This window comes from Protomyctophum bolini (assembly GCF_963924005.1).
Source record: "Protomyctophum bolini genome assembly, chromosome: 4".
Taxonomy (NCBI): Eukaryota; Metazoa; Chordata; class Actinopteri; order Myctophiformes; family Myctophidae; genus Protomyctophum; species Protomyctophum bolini.
Window position 1 is genome coordinate 25505976 of NC_137865.1, and position 20866 is coordinate 25526841.

Genomic DNA, 20866 nt, shown 5'->3' on the forward strand with positions numbered 1-20866 from the left:
CATATTTGGGTTTTTTTAAGATTTATTTTTAAGTTATTATTTTTTTAAGTTAGTTTCCGTTCCAGCATGATGTACATAAAGTTAGCTCTCCTGGTCATTGATATCTATATATATATCAATATATATCAATCCAGATAGTGTTTTGGTGACATCATTGATTGTCTTGGCTCTCACACTCAGACACACTGCCAGCTTTGCAAGAGACTTACTCACGTTTGCGTAAGTGAACTGTTTCAGATTGCAAGGAGGAATGTGAGAGCGAATGCCATTTATTTAATAGTTGGTGCAGGATGTATGAGGTGAGATTTCTCTCCCTCTTAAGCACTGCATGACACCCAAATCATCATGGCCGCCGAGGGGTTGTGTGGTTTGTTAGGCTCCACGCACATCCCTACAAACCCATATACATTGCAACGGTTTCATTTTTTTACAACTTGATACATTGTTTTTTGTATTGTCCCTGTTAAATAAACGTATAAATAAAATAAATGTTTGCACTGCATGTTATCTATCCTATGTTTCTGGAGAAAGTACTGGTGTAAAATCAACAGAGTATGGAAAAAGGTGTTAAAGCAAATGTGTGAACTGAATCTAATTAATTTAATGGTGCCTTGTGTCCATCTTCTATGATTTTAGGTATTTAACTGCTGTCTAATTGTGCCCCAAGGGCAGTTTATCACTAAGCCGCTGTATAGGAGTTGACAAGACTTGATGCAACATTCTGGAGTTGTTAATAATATATTGGCTGCCCTCCTTCCTGTGTTTTCACTCTGATCCTTGTTCAGCTGGACAGCCTCAGTGGAATGATTGACGTGCCCTCGCCCACTCCCAGCCCCTCTGCCAAGTCCAGCTCTGATACAGACGGGGTATCGGAACAGGTTCCAGCAGATCCATTGGAACAACACAGGTTATTTTTATTATTATTATTATTATTATTATTATTTTAAGTAAAAAGAATAATAATATAATACATGTGTGGTTGTAGCAGACCATCCCTAGAGGCCATTTTCCACCTTTGTTCTCTGTCTGATCATTATCTGTCCTGACTCTCCGCTGTAGCCTATAATGTCTAATGAAGACGAGACCACAGCAATATCATTTGTATTAAAATCAGGCACACAGTTACCCAAATCTGGTTAATGACAAATCTAATCTAAAACTACTGATGAGAGGAACTTCTCATTATTTGTGTGTTTTATATATAAATTGTACTGACTGTAGCTCGCAGCTCGTCTATGCTGCAAGCCAATGCTTGTCCTATCCATTCCCTACAGTCGTGCAGAGAGTGAGGAATTGTCCCCTGAGCCTATAGAAGATGAATTAAATCCGCACTTCCAGTCGAGTAAGAGTCTTTATTAATAAAGAATGTGCTCCGCAGCAGCAGTCATACCAGACAGACAAACGCGTTTCGGCGCGCAGGCCTTCGTCAGTGTCAAAATTGCAACCCCTTGTCCCCTGAGCCCACATTTATGTTACACGAGTATGTGTGAAGGAGCGTGTCAGAGCGTGTAGCTCTGGATCTCACCCACTCGCAACTTTCCCCGAGGCAATTTGGAGACTGACAGATTGTCCTCCTGACTGAGGCGTGCATTGTGCTCAGTGGTGGTCTATTGTCATTGCAGCACTCCAGACACCACCAAGGCTGGCAGCCCGGACCCCTTGGACAGCATCACTAGTGAAAAGGTAAAATACTTTGTTCACAGTAAAACCCTGAGCGTACATGTAATGTTTGAGTGTATACATTTACAAATAACGGGATACTTGAATGCATTTACATTCTGAAAGTGTCCACCTGTTACTCATTAAGTTGGCAATAAGGCCTGTTTTATAAGATTGCAGATCTGCAAGCTCACAATGGTGAGCCTTCAAGTGAACTTGAAGGCTGTTTTTTTTAGTGTGTGACACAAATGCACAACCAAGTATAAATTAGACATAACACTATTCTATTATGTCATTTTTAATCTGTGTGAGTTTGGCCAGTAATGAAAGCAAGCTGTCCTGTTCTACTAAAACATTCCTTTTAACTGTAGGTATTCTTTTCATCACGTTCTTAGGCCACACTGTCTTCCAAACCACTGTTAGTTGGCATCTAGTTGTACAGCATGCATCTTAACTGTTTTGAGTGCAGCATGTTTGTAAATATCTGCTATTTGTTAGCAATGTTTTCCTTTCTCTCAGAAAAATGCCAGTGAAGAGATCAGTAAAGTCAGTGAAAAGCCACCCAAGGGTCCCTCTGCCACCTTGCCACCCTCGGTCTCACCTGCAGACGATGATGCCTTTGGAACAAGAAAGGCCCGTTCATCCTTTGGGAAGGGCTTCTTCAAGAGGGGCAAGAGGACAGCTAGCACCCCCAACCTCGGTAAGAGACTAGATAGCTTTGCAGTGACAATATTAACACTTATTGTGGATGCATTGTGCTTTCTATTTCATATCGTATGTGTGTAACGTGTAGCTTATTTATGCACATCCTCATACAGCAAATAGTTGCAAATCATTTGTAAATGTTTCTATACTGTAACACATCAATGTTCCTTTCATGAACATTGACAACATACACAATATACAACATACAGTACCTGTCAATAAAAACTATTTGGAGTTTACCTTGAAGCGACACAAATGTCTACGTATTATTTTACTTTTCACATTATTTTCTTTTTCTCATTTTCAAGACTTCTCTTCTTTCACAGAAAGCTTTTTCTCAGCATTTCCTGAAGCCACACCCATGACATAATGTGTTCCCAGGACCGTAATTTTCAGCCCACGCAAATTGTGGTCCTCATTTAATTATGGAAGCTGCCGTGTAGTGGTGTACTGTATGCCTTGCGTCTATGTGTGTGTGCCTTTTCTGTGTGGACTACATGTAATTGTATGTTCCATTCTAAGTCCCCCTGTCTCAGTTGTTGTCCATTTGATAATCTTTTCCCTCTATCTTGTTCCTATTGTGTTGGGCCGTGTCGTGTGTGCTTTGTGTAACACGTGAAGACCGCAGCCGGAGTGCAAGTGCACCTATGCTAGGTACAGTATGGGACCGCAGGGCATGTTAGGGTTGCAGTAGTTCTCTGGGGGTAAATCAGGAGACTACGGAAATCACCCTCATAAATAAGACCATCTACATCTACATCCTTCCCTAAAGTGCTCATTTGAGTATACTGTAGCTGCAGTAGCTGAAGCAACCACACCCCTTGTCACAAGCAGTTTTTTCGAGTGAAATTGCTTTTAACAAGCACCGTTGGTCTGGGAAACATACAGACAACGTGTCGTATGTTTATCTTTGTGTGTCTGCGCCTGCATGTTTGCTTCTGTAATGTCTTTTTTTCTGTCTTTACTCAAAACACTTTGTCATGTCCCCAGTCATTACTACCAATTGTAAAATTGCACCCTTTTTAATCTATTTTTTATTTTTACTGGCTCTCTCTGCAGAAAATCCTTTGGCCAACTTTCTTTAATTTCAAATGAAACGGCAATGTTCATTTACAGGCTCTAATATGTCCCTAAATGTTCTTCACTTAATATGCATGCATATCAGGCAGCGTATCGCGGCTTTCACCCCATCCCCAGTTCTCATATGCCCAACGGTCTGTGTTTTGAGGATCGCAGCTCCAGACCCCTGAGTGACGCCTCCCATCACTTCCCATCCCTGCATGTCTCCCACACTGGCGCTCGCTGATGGATGTTGATGTTGATGTCTGATTCCCTGCTTGTTTTGTACAGCTGAAACAGACCAACCAGGTACTGACCATCTGGACTTAGCCGGGATGCCTCAGAGGTCGGCCAACAGCGACAGCACCAACACACTCCCAACCACCCCAGAGGGAAAGAAGAAAGCCAAGGGCATTAAGAAGCTCTTTGGAAAGTAAGCATATATTTGATTGATGTTGATAGATGTTCTATAAGAATAAGAAGTAGATGAAAATGATAATGTACATGCCTTATCTCATAGTATATAAACTACACTTCCATTGTTCACACTGTGAGTGTGTGATATATGTTAGTGCATGGCCAATAAACAGATTCTTTGTTCAATATGAATGTCGGAGAGATTATTTTTGTAAACAGTTAGAGAGATTAGTTTTCTTCTGACTGGACACTTCAATGTGTCATATTCAGGCTGAAAAGAAGTCAGTCTACCACATTCAACCTGGATGACAACCTATCAGAAGGCGAGTTCAAGCGGGGAGGAGTGCGAGCCACAGCAGGCCCCAGACTGGGTTGGTCCCGTGACCTCCAGGGGGCCAACAAGTAAGTGTGTGCATTCACCTTGAATAAAGAAAAGCAGCGTGATGTGTGGACTCTCTCTCTCTGCTGTGTACACACTGCACAGCACCCCCACATTCCTTCAGCTATGAGACCCAAAGGAGACATTTGGAATTTGGTTTCCCTGGAACCCAAACATACAAAAATACAATGAATGAACAGTTTGACGGCCGCTAATTGTTTAATCAAACGATGGACTCGGCTTAATACGCTAAACCCGCCTTTTGTTTTATGTGTTTAATTCGCCGTATTTTAATAATGAAAAAGAAACAGCGGCTTTGTCGCGGACCTGGTGACGAGGCCGTCACGTTATGATGACGAAACCGGAAATCAACCCATGCGCTGGGCTGCTAGGGCTTCTGGGAAATTGTGGTCAATACAAGTGGACGGGGGGTTTGTCTGGACTACAACGCCTCTTAGAGGCGGATCTTGTGCCTCACCATCATGGCCGCTGGTGCTGATTATCAAAACAAACGGACGGATATATTTTTTCGCCGGATTTTCACGGATCAAAAAATACTTCAGCGTATGCTCTAAAGGTAATAAAACAATCTCGGCAGCGTAGAATATTTGATTCAAATGCGGGTAAAGCGTTTTATGGAGACATCACTTGATTTGTTTTTTGGGTGCTTACAATATAAGTGAGCCATGAGCCTGTTTGGGAAATACGGCACTTCAACATAAGGTTCAGAGACCTAACAAAGAAGACTATCATCAATGTCTGACTTAAAGTTTAAAAAAAAGGTTGTTTATCTACATGTCAAACACCTCAGGAGTCTAAATTATGAAGCAGAAGTCTAAATATAGTATATTTGTGATGGTCAACCAAGTGTAGGACTGCATTTAAAACCTTTGAAAGCTTTGACTCATCATGTGGTCAAGAATACTCATTCGTACTTTGTCTTTGTTTTCATCAGGCTCTTCTTTCTTCTTTTTTTTCCTCCCTTGTTTTTGCATGTTGTCCTTGTATTTCTTAGTGACCTGGATGCTCCATTTGCGCGCTGGTCTAAGGATCAGGTGTGTGACTGGCTACAGGAGCAGGGTCTTGGCTTATATGTGAACATGGGCCGGGTCTGGATCTCTTCTGGACAGACGTTGCTACAGGCATCACAACATGACCTGGAGAGGGTACGGAAACTACAGTACTTACGCCACATTAACCCATTCTGGGCGGGAACCCCTTTTGGTGTTTTAAGCATTATGTTATACTTTAGCTATTGAAAAATAGCAGATCTACAAGCTTTTACGAGCTTGTAGATCTTCTATCATGAAAAATCGTGAAAATGTGGCGCAAATCTTTCAGAGCGAACATTTTTAACTCAAATCTTTGCTTCCACCAAAGAAATTTATTTCGGTATCAGTGTCTTATGAGATGGGTTGTCAACCTAGGGTTGTACACTATAGTACATTTCCCATCTTCCATCTCTCTTATTGCTTCATACATTCACTCAGTCTTTCTTTAGTCTTTTCTTTTGATGACGATCATTGCCAGGCCAGCGATTCCTGCTTCTCTCTGCAACGGTTTGTGCTGCGCTGCAAAATGGAGAGGAGTGGGTCTGTGAAATGGATGGAAATAACGCTTGTTGTTAGGCTAACCACGTGCGTGCATTAGCCCGGGGCTGTCTGGTGTAATACTCTCCTCTCTTCTCCTTTGTGTATGTTTAGGAGCTCGGCATAAAACACCCTCTGCACAGAAAGAAGCTGCAGTTGGCCCTGCAGGCCTTGGGCTCAGAAGAGGAAGACGGCAAGGGGAAGCTGGACTACAACTGGGTGACAAGTGAGTACCAACAACCACCAGTCAGTAGAGATGAAGAGTTTTAAAATGGTGTCTCCCTGTCTCCCCATTTGATGCCTCTGCAGTCTGCATGTCTACCTGGAAATGACCTCCGTCATGAAAATAAACTAGTAAACAAAGACTTATGAAATTCTTTGAGATTTTTATACCACACATAATTGGTTATTACACATAATTAACTGGATAATTTATGTCATAGAACAATAAGTGAAACTTATTTTCTGTATAAGTCAAAAAAGCTTTGTAAACCTGTTGAGGGCACCTATTGTGAACTCACTTCCTGGTTTTAGGACTACAAACTGTAGCGCTCTAATTGTCCCCTGATTACAACCAGAAAAACTGGGTTTCAAGTGAGCGGGAACAACTGTTAAAGGGAGGCTGATCTCAGTTCTGTATTATTATCTTCATCAGTAAATTGATTAGACTGTCATCTTACCTTCCCTCTAACAACACCCATCACGTTTCAGGATGGCTGGATGACATTGGCCTGCCTCAGTATAAGACCCAATTCGATGAGGGGAGGGTGGATGGTCGCCTGCTGCACTATATGACAGTGGTGAGTGCAAAGAGAGTGAGACATGCTGGATGCTGCACTACATGTATATCATGACAGTGGTGAGTGCTGAGAGAGTGAGACATGCTGGATATTGCACTACACTATATGACAGTGGTGAGTGCTGAGAGAGTGAGATATGCTGGATATTGCACTACACTACACTATATGACAGTGGTGAGTGTTGAGAGAGTGACACATGCTGGATGCTGCACTATATGACAGTGGTTGAGTGCTGAGAGAGTGAGACATGCTGGATACTGCACTATATGACAGTGGTTGAGTGCTGAGAGAGTGAGACATGCTGGATACTGCACTCCATGACAGTGGTGAGTGCCGCGAGAGTGAGACATGCTGGATGCTGCACTACTGTATATGACAGTGTTGAGTGCTGAGAGAGTGTTACTCACCACACTTATTTGTTTTACTTCAGTAGCAATACCATATAATATACAAATACTCTGGTACAAGAAAAACATCTGTATTCCAAGCTTTATACCAGAGTAAAAGTACAATAGTAAGTATACTTTATGAATGATAGCAGATCTACAAGCTCACAACGTGTCACAATGAAATGTGTTGGGAGCTTGTAGATCACCTATTTTTGAATTGTTGACGTAACTAGTAACTAAAGCTGTCAAATGTCTTCAGATCACATGGGTGGGTCTGATGATCCCAATGTCAGCTCTCATCAGGCAGCACAGAGTGTACTGACTGTATAAAATTTATATAATTGGAAATGGTCTGGTCTGGCCCTCATAATAATCCAGTTTTCACAGCCTCTGGCAATCTTTTCAAACTGCAATTATTCCCAGCTTCCCACGCATCCATTCATTTTTTATATGCCGTATTCCAGTCATGTAAACATCATGGAAACACTGCAGTATTATCAATGATATGTAGGTGTTGGTCACATACTGTAATCATCCTGAAAAATGATCTATGTAAGTGAGTACCCGGATGTAGAAGTGGTCTATTACTGTTGTTTTTTGCTTGTTTGTTTTTAATTCACACTTATTGTTTGAATACGGTCTGTGTTTCTGTGTGTTCCTCAGGATGACTTGCTTTCCCTGAAAGTGGGGAGTGTCCTGCATCACCTCAGTATCAAACGAGCTATCCAGGTGCTGCGACTCAACACCTTTGAACCCAACTGTTTACGCCGCAGACCCTCTGATGAGGTGGGTTCACTGTCTGCAATAACACAAAACTGCAGAACAATTTGCAAATACTTGCACCTCAACATTTCTTCAGCAAAAGAGCCACAATGCTGAAGAATGGAAGTTATTTAAATTTATGTTACACAACTATGCGTCCAGAATTATGACAATGCATTTCATATTTCATTTGTCAAAGTTACTAATCATATATCATATCTCTTTCCCTTATGCTCTCACTTGACCTCTATCCTCTCTCGGGTCTCACAGAATACATACTACAAAATGTGCATGTTTCCACCTGTAAACCTGTAATGTGACAAATAAAGCTGCTTCTGATCCTTCTATGTGCTGTGGCTCCAGAACAACATCTCTCCAGCTGAGGTCTCCCAGTGGACCAACCACAGAGTGATGGAATGGCTGCGGTCTGTTGACCTGGCAGAGTACGCCCCCAATCTGAGAGGCAGTGGCGTGCATGGAGGCCTCATGGTAAGAGAACCAGATCTCACTAGGTTTTCCCTCAGAAACCAGCTAGAGTCCGCTAAAGCAGGGGTTCTCAAACTTGACCCCATTTTGGGGGGATTTTTGGGGGCAATCCCACACTTTATTTATAGCGCAATTTCAAATTGCACACATTTGTAAACGGAATCATATTTTGCCAAAATATATTGCCAAGAACTAACAGATTTTCTTAATCCAGCTCTTCATTTTATCTTTGGCCACTGACCATGTGTTTCTCTCCATCGTGGCATCGCCGCACGTTAATGTTACATTCCGATCAGAACATTTTGTGTGTGTGTGTGTGTGTGTGTGTGTGTGTGTGTGTGTGTGTGTGTGTGGTCTTTCCTGTGTTGCTGCTGGTTTTTGGTCAGTTGGAGCTGTATGTGTGTATGAGGAGTCAAGTTCCTGCGAGCCCACTTTGGGTCGCTAACCCCTATGCTAACGCCTCATAACTCCTACCCTCCCCTAGGTCCTGGAGCCCCGCTTTAACGTGGAGACTATGGCCCTGTTGCTGAACATCCCTCCCAACAAGACCCTGCTGCGTCGCCACCTCGCCACCCACTTCAACCTGCTGGTGGGCCCAGATTCACAGCAGCTCAAACAGGAATGCCTGGAGAACCCAGACTACGTGCTTCTCACTGCAACCGCCAAGGTCAAGGTAGGTCATAAGTTATGCATTTAGTGGTTCTTTTCCAATTCAAAGGGTAACCCAGAACATTCCATAACCTAACCTGTTTATGTTTTTTTTTTTACATACGTAATAAATAAAAATGTTTTGTCCTAAACCTGTGAAATATGTTACATGTCACAGGACAGTTTCCTTAGTTCTTATAGTGGAAAAGAGCCATAAGACACACTACTCTTGAACACAGTACTGTGTTAGCACTTGCACTACAGTAAAGAACACATCTTTCCTTAACCAGCCAAGGAAACTGACGTTTGGGAGCTTTGGAAGTCTGAGGAAGAAGAAGCATGAAGAGAATGAGGAATACGTTTGTCCCATGGATGTGGAGATGCCAAAGGGACGTGGCTTTCAGAAGGGCTTTGTGGAGTTACAGATCTATGAGGATGACCTTGACAGACTAGAGCAGGTAGGAAGGTCAAATGTCCTCAACATAGGGCCTTTAAGTCAGGCTCGAGGCATATATATATCCGTGTATATATATATATATATATATATATATATATATATATATATATATATATCCGGTGTATATATATGAGAGAGAGATATAGATAATTGATAGAATAATCACTATGGAAATATTCAGTAGTTCTATCCCTATTGATGTTGGAGCTGTGTCTTTTTGCAGATGGAGGACTCGGAGGGAACTGTGCGGCAGATTGGAGCTTTTTCAGAAGGAATCCAAAACCTAACGGTAAGACCTAAGGTTTAGGTTTAGTTTTTGTGAGGTTAGGGTTAGGTTTTGGTTTTGGCATAGTTTTTGTGAGGTTATATACAGTAACTTCTCCGCCCTACTAGTAGTAGCCGGCGCTGTAAAACGAGCATCCCATCAGCGCCCATCGAAATCCAGGCTCAGCAATAGCGGGAGTCCCATTGTTACACAGACTGATAGGTATGTAATTAATATATACCCGCCCCCTTTGTATCATCGTTAACAGAGCATGCTGAAAGACGACGAGTTCTTCAAAGAGATCTCATATTCCCCCAACCCCAGTGTGACAGATGAAGATTCCAACGCGTGAGGCTGCATGCCACCATAATGCCGTGTGACCCTAATGCTGCTGTGAATGAAAGTCTGTGCCCAGCATCTCCACTAGCACACACACATCTCTCCCATCAAATGTACAATAAAAGTACACACTCTGAATGCTTTTTACTAGTGTTACATTACATTCTAAGATGAGCCAAAAGTGTTACCAAGTTTCTCTCTCCTTTAAACCATGGTTTTGTTTTGTGTAAACCTACGACCCAGTACTGACTGTTATACTCTTGATGTGTCACTCCATTTCACCCGTCCTCGGGCTATTGGGGAGAGAATTAAGGGCAACACCACTGTTTGCCTGCCAGCTGGTTACTGGAGACATTTTTATGTTAGTTCATATACTTTTTTCTTTTTCTGGTTTTAAGTGATACATCATCAAGCATAAAAAACATTATCTAGATGATGCAAATAAAGAAATAATATATCTTTATAACTATATGTAACTATTGGAAGTCAGAGAATTTATCCAAATGTGTAATGTGCTGTGCAGATTATTTTTAAGAACTGACTGTAAAGTAAAGTAACTCAAACAGCTGCTATGATTTCTGCAGAACTTATGTAAGCCCCTCTGATGTAAAATGTCTTTTTTATTTGATTGTGTCCTCGGCTCTCCCACCGTCTTGATCAGTTCTGAACAACCCATTAACTTTGCATGCATTTGCACCAATACCTCCATACAAAGGATAATGAATATGATTCATTAAGTGTCATTGCATGATATTGAAATGCATACTCTTAACAGATGAAAGGAACTTGTCAGTTATTTTATATTTTATACTGCAAATTGATTTAATATGGAATCCTGGTGACTCACACATGACATTGATATTTGTGGAATGGTGTTGCAACATATTCAGAGAGAAGTGAAATGATGCGAGGTTGCAGTCAGAGTAATGATGCTGTTGAGACAAATTTATACTTTGATTAAAATGATATATTTTCACCTGAAAATATTTCTGTTGACACCGTTAACAACAGAAAGAAGTCTGTCGATACTTGAAAGTTGGAAATCATTTGATTCTCGTCAGTGACATGTTGCACGACACTCGCCAAAGTATACATTTGCTTCTATGCAGCCCTTGACCGCAGCAGGGAATAACATTTTATACTGTGTACTTTTTCATTTATCAATTTCTATGGTCATTAAAGTTATTTAAAGAGGATTGGCTACTTGTCTCAATTTGCACAAGGTATCTTCCCCGACATAGTTATTTCATAGCTATAAAATGGGACCTCTGGTTTCTCAATTCGAGCTAGGATTTTCATTTCTTGTATAATACTAGTCATCCACTATGTCAGATCTGTGTTATTTATATCTGGTGAGATACTACAATGTTTGTGTAATGCACAGGTAATCAGCACCAGGTGTGCAATATGGTTGCCAGTGGCAGATGATGCATTACTTCACTCTGCAATATTACAGATGAATGTGTTGGATTGGCACCATTCAAGGAACTCCACATTTTTTGAATTAGGCTATTCGTATTCATTGTCTCACAGACACTGAAGAACAAAGTATTTTCCTGTGTTTGTTTTTGTTTTTGTTTGAATGCACAAAGAGTGTAGAAATTGTAGTCCGTCATGAATAATGCAGCTTTGAATATTAGCTTTTTTTGTTTTTTTGTTGTAAGAGTTCTCATAATAAACTGATAGCCGCCCTAAATCAAAAGCCAATTGAACAAATTCACTATCAGAAAGAGATACAGGCTGCAGATATAGGTCTAAAACTTAATACCCCAAACAAGTTTATCAATATCTTCCAATCTGCTCCTGTGTACTGCACAGCACACAGTACTCTGCCATCTTTGTTGTTTTTTACAAGGAAGATGGTCAGATGACAATACTCTTCAGTCTTCACCAAAGGAGTAAAGGGGAGGAACTGAAGAAATGCTGCTCCCTAGTGGAGAAAGATACTATTCCATGAAAGGGCCTGCCCTGCCTAGATCACCTCGAGAGGAACCCGAACAGAAAACAGAAAATGTGTGCGCTGATCGCGCGCCAACAGGCTGTTGTGCAATTTGTGCTGCCTGAGCGTCAGTAGGTCTACTACAGAGTTCAGTGATCGCTACAGCAGGCTGCGATATCAGACGTAGCATAGGGCGGGCTACATACAGTTACTGCGGTTAGACGTCGGTCCTGAATTTGGAAAAGTCGAACGTTTGCAAAACGTGCCATGGCTGCAATGACAAGGTGCGTCTTCGACATAGATAGCTAAATAACATAACTGATACTGTTGGTGTTTTAACTTTGTGTTGTTTGTTTAATCTGTATTTATTGTTAGAAAATAATGCGAATAAGGGCAGGGCAGACTTGGGACTCGGAGTAGCCTATTGTATTTTTTTATCGTCTCTCTCTCTCTCATCCACAGTCTCGTCCAGTTAACAGTTTTGAGAATTACAGTTGTGCTTGAAATACACTGTATTGTAATTCTCCAATCTGTTGATAAATACTTCAATCAATCAATCAATCTCTCTCTGTGTCTCTCTCTCTCTCTCTCTCTCTCTCTCTCTCTCTCTCTCTCTCTCTCTCTCTCTCTACTTAACTTTGATTTTAAAACATGTAATGTGTACGTGTGTTATTTAAAGGTTCTGCTGTTTCCTTGCCTGGCTTACAGTGTTTTACACTGAACTGGATGCCGCCAGGTAGGTTTTATCCCCAGCCTTATGCCATTGTATTTTGATTTTCAACGAGGATTTATTTTAATTTTTAATTCCTTTCTCTATGCAATTTTCTAGACCAGTATTAAACCAGGAACTGTCCAATATTTTCAATGAGCTATGGAGGATGGATGTCAATCGACTGAAGCCTGGGACAGACTACACTATCAGTGTGCAGGTACATGTACCTTTAGCCTACTGTTTATTTTTAAAACAAGATTTTTAAAGTTCTGTTTCAGTCAAATAATTGGAAGGCTGGCTATATTTGGACTGCAGGGTAAAGCTGGCTTTATAAACCAAGGCAGCCATAATGCACGGGACCATGCCTCACAGCCTCTGTTTTCCAATGTTAATGAAAACAAACTGGCCACCATAACCACTTATTCCCGTGAGTATTCTTATTACTATTTGTTGTTGCTATTGTTGTTTTTTCAATCATGGCACTATTCACTCTACTATGCCTCTACTAAGTTTTTATGATCCTATAGGTAAGGATAAATGAGTGTATGTTTTTTCTACTTAGGTTTCATGAAGCTCTTGGATAACTATGAAAGATCCACAGGCGTGGCAGAGCAAGTTACAACAGCTGAGGTGACAGAGAACAACCTTTTCCTGGATACTGTCTTAGAGACAGCGGTCATGAAGGTAAATTTGGCATACTGTATGTTTTTTTAATCACTAACAAGATACACAAGCTCACGAGAACCTTGCTAAAGTAAGCCTACAGTTTTGTCTTTGCAAATAGAGGTTATTATTGAGGGCTACAGAGAAATGTAAATGGTGAATGAGACTAATTTGTACCATGAAACATAAAGCGTACACACATTTCAATAAACTATGTGCTTGTACTTTTTTGTACAAATAGACACACTTTGGAGAGCATAGGCCATTATGAACTTCCTCCAGCTGGTTGGGTGTTGGGCGAAGTTCTCTGTTTCCTTCCAAGATAGCCTATTCCCTTTTCTCTGAGTTCCGCCTCGACAGGGTCTTCCTGGTTTCCTTTTGGTTCCAGTTTCCTCAGGGTGTGTCACAAATACACATAAGTGTACAGATACTATTACACAATTGTAAATAATATGTAATTGTGGGGCAGTTGGCTTATGTAAAGCCAAGGTAAAGCGAAGCACCCATCCACCTCCGCAGAGGTGGCTGGTCACTCCATGTGTATTGGATGCAAGGAGGCATGTGGTTGTCTGCATTATTACAATATGTCTGTCTCTAGACATCCTAACTGATAAGCCTCTGATTGGTCTACCGACACTGCTGCTACTACTGCTTGTAGAAGATGCAAACAATTATTGTTTATGCTTGTTTATTTGATTGAACACGTACACCGTAATATGATTTGATTTGGGTGTGTTCTAAATTAAGTGTTTGTGTTGATTACCGTGTATTAATCTGTCATTTATTTGTATGTGTAAACTTGAAACATTATTGTACTGTAAAAAGGTATCTTTTCCTTTGATCTTTATCCTTTTTAGTATAATAGTATTAGTTTACTATAATTTGATTAACTAGAGTGGTGCCTGTGGGGTCTCTACAGCGGTGTCCGTTGGGCACTTATCTACTTGGAACGATGCAAGTTGGAAATGCAGATATTATGTCGAATTTGAAGTCTGTGGGGCGAACAGTTCTCGAGTTACGTGGATTACACACAGACAGACGTACAGAGACTTGGTGCATTTGTAGATAGATACACGATAATCAACACATTTTTAGAACACACCCAAATCAAATCATATTACGGCGTATGTGTTCAATCAATAATTCAACCTCGCGTCAGACTATCCACCATAGCTATCCACCTCGGAGGAAAGTCTGGTAAGACGGGCAGCAGTGTCTGTAGCCCAATCAGAAGCAGGTGGGGCGTCACCATGTCTAGAGACGGACGTAGATTGTAATCATGCACACTACTAGTCCGCCCTACTAGACCACTACTACATCAAAATAAACCAACAAACAAACTATACTATAAAACTGGTCAAACATTGGTGAAATTGTCAAATAATATAAGAAAGAGACAACAAAAAGACAATGCCATTGCGGGCAATTTTCACAATATTTATTTCAATCCATCCATCCATCTTCAACCGCTTATCTGTAGTCGGGTCGCGAGGGCAACAGCTCCACCAGAGAGCTCCAGAGCAACATTAGTTCCTCCTGGGGGATTCCGAGACGTTCCAAAGCCAGTGAGTCGATGTGATTCCTCCAACTGCGCCTTGTTCTGCCAGTGGGACGTGCCTCGAGGACCTCCCTAGGTAGACGCCCGAAAGGCATCCTAACCAGATGCCCGAACCTGCTAATGTCATTAAATGCGTACCGGTAAACCAGTCATGTAATGTAGTATATATTAAACTCATCTGAAAATCCATTGTGAATTTGTGACATTGACACTTGTAATTTGTATTTTCTCTCAATTGAGGTTAGTGATGCATTTAAGTGTTGTTTTATTTTCACAGCGTGCACACCAGTACCTGGTGAGCAAGGGCCAGTCCAGCTCTGATTTGAGGCAGTTTAGAAGTCAGCTGTACTTAATCTGGTTTCACCTCTACCGCAGAGAAAGAAATGGAGTGTAAGACTTATAACATTGTTATTACTAGCCACTTTTAAACTGGCTCCCCTATCTTTGGCATGTTTTCAAACTTAAAAATAGCTAAAATAGTTAATAATCTATTGTATAATGAAGTATCCAGGGCTTAAGTGGTTAGAAGTCCCTGACACACTAAAGATCTCATCCACAGCTTAACAGACACCGATCAATGAATCAATGCAATCAATGTGGATAATTTGAATGCTCTGCCATACAAGTTTATTCTAAAAGATTTGTGAATTCTCATTGTATTCTCCAGTATGGATTCCTCTGGATTTGAGCATGTCTTTGTGGGCGAGACCAAATCTGGGAATGAGATCTTTGGTTTCCACAACTGGGTCCAGTTCTACCTGCAGGAAAAGAACAGACATTTGGACTACAAAGGCTACAAAGCCAGGGAACAGGACATAGTAAGTACAGTAGATCTTCATCTTTCAGCAAACCTTTCTCTACAGTAATGTACAGTATAGTTTTGAATTAAAACATTCTTTGTACTGTATTCTGTATTACTGTTTCTACACACGCACACACACACACACACACACACACACACACACACACACACACACACACACACACACACACATTCAACACAATATTTAATGTATTTATATTATTATTATTAGTAGTAGTAGTAGTAGTAGTAGTAGTAGTATTTTCATTCCAAGAGTCTGACATGTTTCTTCATCCTCAGCCTGATCAAGATGACCATGTCCTGAATCTCCAGTTCAGCTGGTATGGTTTGGTGAAGCCTGTGGGTAGTGCCTTCATTGGATCCAGCCCAGAGTTTGAGATGGCCCTGTACACCATTGTATTCCTCATCAATACAGAGAGAAGCAGCCATGTGATGGTGAACATCGATCAATGTCAGGTGGAGTTAGTGGTCATCAGGCATGGACGGTCCCTTAGCACAGCTTACCCAAAACTCCTTAGCAGCAACAGCAGACATATCAGGCAGAGCTTTAATTAAACATTAAACTACTCACTTTGCCACTTGATTTGCCACTCACTTTATGCATGCGCATACACTCTATACATGTCAATAAATTGACTTTGGATCACTTATGAACATTAGTATTATTATAAGTGTTTTTAGCATGCATATATCCTTTTATTTTTACAATGACAAAATAGCTGTTGTTTTTAGAGAACCTATTTTGGTCTTTTTATACAATGCTGTCTGACAATAACAAATAAAAAATACATGTAAAGCATTCTAATTACTGGTCGAGAAATTATTGTTTCACAATCATATTCACAAATACTTAAGGTATGGTAAGTGCTATTCTTTGGTTAAAACAAAAGGTGTTTTGTTAAAAGTTTAAAGCACTATATTCTCGTAGTAATCATGCAATGACTATAGTATAGTGTTTGTTTAGTAACAGGGGTTGCCATGTCTCACCAGCTCTTTGCTAAACTTCAGCTTAAGGACTTTTGATACCCAATAAAGTAAAGAAAGAAAAGAAAAAGAAAGACATCAAAAGTAATCAAACGCCTTACCAGCATTTTACCAATAATGAGAAGAAAAGTGTCCCGCACACTGTCTTCACTTATAGAGCAGTAGTTTTATTCAGATGACAACGTTTCGGTCTAAACGACCTTCATCAGGTAACTGTGCAGGACCCTTTTCTTCTCATGATTCGCATTTGGTTGCCAGGTCCGACGCACGGTCACGCACCTGTCCTAGTATGTGTGCTCAAGGCCTTTTCGCTACCAATTTAATTAGGATGTTTAATATGTTTCTGCCTACTGTATTTATTGTATCTATCTGTACATTCTACTGCTATGAAACAAACAATTGCACTACTCATAAACATTGACCTTCTGTAACTCATTTACAAAACCGCATATATTAACAAAAAAACTAGATTTTCTTTGCTGCGGTAAGGCAGGACCAAGCAGTTTGATAGTTAAGACAATACCTATAGTGTATTACAATATTCATCAACTTTTTCTGTTAGAAACCATGTCAGAACATACCCAAAGGGATTTTGTTTTCAAAGACAGACCATATCATTCAATCCTAAATGTGATGTGACATATGCATAAGATATAAATATGATGTCCTTATGTTATGAGACTGGGAGTATGAAAGGCACATCATGTCTATACTGTACAAATGTGCAAACTAAGCCAAAGTAGAACATTTATTATCTAAAATAGGGGAGAATTATTACTGTCAGTGCTAATCTGAATACTGTGGAGAATATTGAATATACTATGCTGTTATTAGCATTTCATTGTCTTTCATTATAGGAATCACTTATTGCAAAATTGATGCAAATTACCAACTACATGAACTATTGATGACGCTCATGCTATGAATTTATGGAACCCTTCTATATTGTTGCGTACACGTCACGGACCACACGGACTTTTCACATTGTAACACCAGAAGGCACGCATGTTGCAGCTACTTCCGGTGCCTGTATAAACAGGCACAAATCATAGATATATATTTGTCTATGGGCAAAATGCTCAATTATTTTATTATATTTGTACTACATTACTGATTACTGAATACTAGCAGAACCAGCCATGGAAATGCTTGGTGACGAGTTTGGGGACATGAGCGCCCAGCAACTCGCAGCCCCTGTCAACACAATTGAGGTAAATTTAAGACAGAATGTCAACACGCTACTGCTGAGTGCTGACTGACCGAGTGACACGGCGTGGTGCCGTGCTGGCGATGCAGTGGGATGCAAAATTGCAAATAAGTGAAAGCAGTGTGAAATGTTAATTATCAGCTCAGTGTTTATACATAGAATAGCTTTTCTAGAGAGCTGCATTTGGACACTGGAAAGCAAACACACCAAAAGAGCCCCGATTTGGCACATATTGTTTTTTTAATCCATGGATTCCAAAAATAATATGATTATGATACGCGCAGTATCTTGTAAATATCAAACTTGTTTTGTCGTAACAACTCATGCAGTTGTGTCATTTTAAACCCCAAATAAACTCAAAGTGATATCCAATTCCTGTGTCAAGAAAATCATCCAGACAAAAGTTTATTGATTACTTCATTAGTCAGAAATGTATACAGCTCGAGGTACAGTCAGACATATTAAGACTAAAATAACACAAAAGGTCCTGCAGACTTTATTTTCCAATGTGGTCTTATGTTGTAACATGTAAACCATATCTTTGTGTGCCTTTCTTTTGGACAGGAAAAATGGAAACTGTTACCCGCATTCTTGAAGGTAACTTATTGACTTGGAAACATCTGCTTAAGTTCACATACATCAAGGTTAATTTCATGTGACACAGTTTTACCCACACACATCTTTGTGTTTTTGTCAGGTGAAAGGATTGGTAAAGCAGCACATTGACTCGTTCAACTACTTCATCAATGTGGAGGTAAATAGGATTATATTGTGAATACGTCTTAAAGCAGTCTGGGGCGACTGTGGCTCAGGAGGTAGAGCAGGTCGTCCAATGATCCATGGGTCGGCGGTTCGAATCCCGGCTCCTCCTGTCTACATGTCGAAGTGTCCTTGGGCAAGACACTGAACCCCAAATTGCTCCCGATTTGCTGGTTGGTACCTTGCATGGCTTCTGCCGCAATCGGTGTATGAATGGGTGAATGTAATGCACAATCTATGTAAAGCGCCTTGGATAAAGGCGCTATATAAATGCACCATTTAAAGCAGGACCAATTGTGTCTTCATGTAAAGGCAAATTTGATCCTCTGTAGATAAAGAAGATCATGAAGGCAAATGAAAAGATCACAAGTGATGCAGATCCAATGTGGTACCTCAAGTAAGTGCAAGTCCTTACTCCCACAACTCTTCACACAAACAGAACCTTTATTTTCTTTAACCAACTGAATGACTTTCTTTACAGATACCTTAACATCTATGTTGGCATGCCTGACGTCGAGGAGAGCTTTAATGTGACCAGACCTGTCTCTCCTCATGAGGTAGACTGAGGTTCTTTGTGTTGGCTTCATTTTCACCTGGGGTCAGCTTTGATTGGCTAATCAGAAAAATGTGACAAATTATCTTAACCCTTAATCACTAGGCCGCCTGCAGTGCTTCTCTTGTACATTTCTAATATTTACTACTGTAATGTACTGTATATATGCCTATTGTTTCCTCCAGTGCCGTCTTAGAGATATGACGTACTCCGCACCTATCACAGTGGACATAGAGTACACTCGAGGCAGTCAGAGAATCATCCGTAATGCCCTCCCCATCGGAAGGTATTACAACCTCCTAATATACATTTGTCCTACAATTTGAGATGTTTGTTTGAGAAAACATCATCCATCATCCATCTTACATGAACTCTCTCTCTCTGCAACACCTGGCCCCTACCTACTGTACATCCAATAGAAGTTAACATCCCTACATTTCTCAATTTTGATATTGTCTTAGTTTTATACACGTCCACTGCTATAATATTATGTGTAATTCACTATGAAATTACATATATTAACTCTTGTTTTATTGTTATATTGTACTAAAAGCAATACTACTCGACTCAAAAGTGTTTTCACATTCTTTTATTTAAACATTATTATATTTTATCCAGGATGCCAATCATGCTGCGCAGCTCCAACTGTGTCCTGACAGGAAAGACTTCCATGGAGTTTGCTAAACTCAATGAATGTCCTCTTGATCCAGGTATAGAAACTATTTTATTTACATAAAACATTTGGCGTGTTCCCACCATTCAACCTCAACTTGGCATCCCTATTTTGGTTATATTATTTTTTCACGACATTTTCTCAAAAATTCAAAAAATCTACCATAAAAATATTTCAAGCTAGATTTCCTCATTGGCAATAATCACTTTAATGAAGGAATTGGATGCGTACACGTTTATAAAGTTTTGTGCTTGTTCAATGTTTCTAAATGGGTAAGCTGCCTTCTTGGCTAGGGTGACTGGGAAAAGACATGAAAAATCTCAATGTGGTATTACCGTCGAACTAAAAAGGATAATACATTAAAAATAAATAACGTGCTGCTAGACCTAGACGACTTGTTGTGAGCTTGTAGATGTGCTATATTCTCTATAATTCGTCATATAAAGTATATAGGTAAATAGGACCTAAGTTGTTAAGTGTATCATTTTTATTGTGCTGTCCTATCTTTACTTAACAGGGGGCTATTTCATTGTGAAGGGACAGGAAAAGGTCATTCTGATCCAAGAACAGCTGTCCAAGAATCGTATCATTGTAGAGCAGGACAGGAAGGGTGCAGTGGGAGCCTCTGTCACCAGGTACTGTTACATGAGCTATTCTGAGGGCAGATTCACACTGAGTCTGTTTGATTCAAACTGTTCCGAATCCGATTGCCTGTTCCCCGGACTCCATGATTCATATTGGCCTTGAGTACACTTCATTCAATCGTACACTTCAATCGGTTCCCGAGACCACCTCCATGCTGTCCCGGGAACGGTTGAGTGATCCGTTTTGGGGGAACGGTACGCAGCATTCACACTACCACAACATCTTCCAAGTGGACCCGATTGCGCATCTGGGACCATAATGTGAATCTGCCCTGAAACACAGCACCATGTAATGACAAGGACTGAAATTTGTACTTTTTCAAGTTAACCACTTGAACCCCAGCATGCCGAATTTGTATGTGGGTTGCAAAATTTCAGACAGTCAGGAGAGAGTACC

At 40.5% G+C, this 20866-nt stretch overlaps 3 protein-coding genes across 7 annotated transcripts in view; all 3 read left to right on the forward strand.

Moving 5' to 3' along the window:
- The window catches only part of ppfibp1b (PPFIA binding protein 1b), a 28787-nt gene extending 17639 nt beyond the window's left edge, over positions 1-11148 (forward strand). For 3 of the 5 annotated variants that reach the window (XM_080760737.1, XM_080760741.1, XM_080760738.1), the window contains 15 exons: positions 786-907; positions 1623-1683; positions 2158-2359; positions 2986-3018; positions 3715-3856; positions 4111-4242; positions 5235-5385; positions 5923-6034; positions 6520-6608; positions 7661-7783; positions 8123-8248; positions 8730-8918; positions 9184-9351; positions 9574-9639; positions 9884-11148. In XM_080760737.1, the coding sequence (XP_080616863.1) occupies positions 786-907; positions 1623-1683; positions 2158-2359; positions 2986-3018; positions 3715-3856; positions 4111-4242; positions 5235-5385; positions 5923-6034; positions 6520-6608; positions 7661-7783; positions 8123-8248; positions 8730-8918; positions 9184-9351; positions 9574-9639; positions 9884-9967 (1800 nt within the window). In that variant the 3' untranslated portion in view covers positions 9968-11148. The remainder of the gene's footprint in view (positions 1-785; positions 908-1622; positions 1684-2157; positions 2360-2985; positions 3019-3714; positions 3857-4110; positions 4243-5234; positions 5386-5922; positions 6035-6519; positions 6609-7660; positions 7784-8122; positions 8249-8729; positions 8919-9183; positions 9352-9573; positions 9640-9883) is intronic. The other 2 variants (XM_080760739.1, XM_080760740.1) reach the window with 2 other exon arrangements.
- A 783-nt stretch (positions 11149-11931) lies between these two features.
- On the forward strand, positions 11932-16454 carry endouc (endonuclease, polyU-specific C). Its single transcript, XM_080760957.1, has 8 exons — positions 11932-12177; positions 12573-12629; positions 12723-12822; positions 12921-13032; positions 13168-13289; positions 15104-15216; positions 15494-15644; positions 15929-16454. Exons 1-8 carry the CDS (start codon positions 12161-12163, stop codon positions 16202-16204), a joined length of 948 nt encoding a protein of 315 aa, XP_080617083.1. The 5' UTR covers positions 11932-12160; the 3' UTR covers positions 16205-16454.
- Positions 16455-17648: 1194 nt separating this feature from the next.
- The window catches only part of polr3b (polymerase (RNA) III (DNA directed) polypeptide B), a 33777-nt gene continuing 30559 nt past the window's right edge, over positions 17649-20866 (forward strand). The window contains exons 1-8 of the mRNA XM_080761639.1: positions 17649-17844; positions 18405-18437; positions 18538-18594; positions 18932-18996; positions 19081-19156; positions 19338-19438; positions 19771-19862; positions 20343-20460. Coding sequence (XP_080617765.1) covers positions 17773-17844; positions 18405-18437; positions 18538-18594; positions 18932-18996; positions 19081-19156; positions 19338-19438; positions 19771-19862; positions 20343-20460 — 614 coding nt within the window. The 5' untranslated portion in view covers positions 17649-17772. The remainder of the gene's footprint in view (positions 17845-18404; positions 18438-18537; positions 18595-18931; positions 18997-19080; positions 19157-19337; positions 19439-19770; positions 19863-20342; positions 20461-20866) is intronic.

Bases quoted from the DNA above. Each gene is read 5' to 3' on its own strand.
- endouc (XM_080760957.1), top strand. The intron at 13,033-13,167 runs GTGAGTATTCTT...TTTTCTACTTAG, and splicing joins CACCATAACCACTTATTCCC to GTTTCATGAAGCTCTTGGAT. The intron at 15,217-15,493 runs GTAAGACTTATA...TGTATTCTCCAG, and splicing joins CGCAGAGAAAGAAATGGAGT to TATGGATTCCTCTGGATTTG.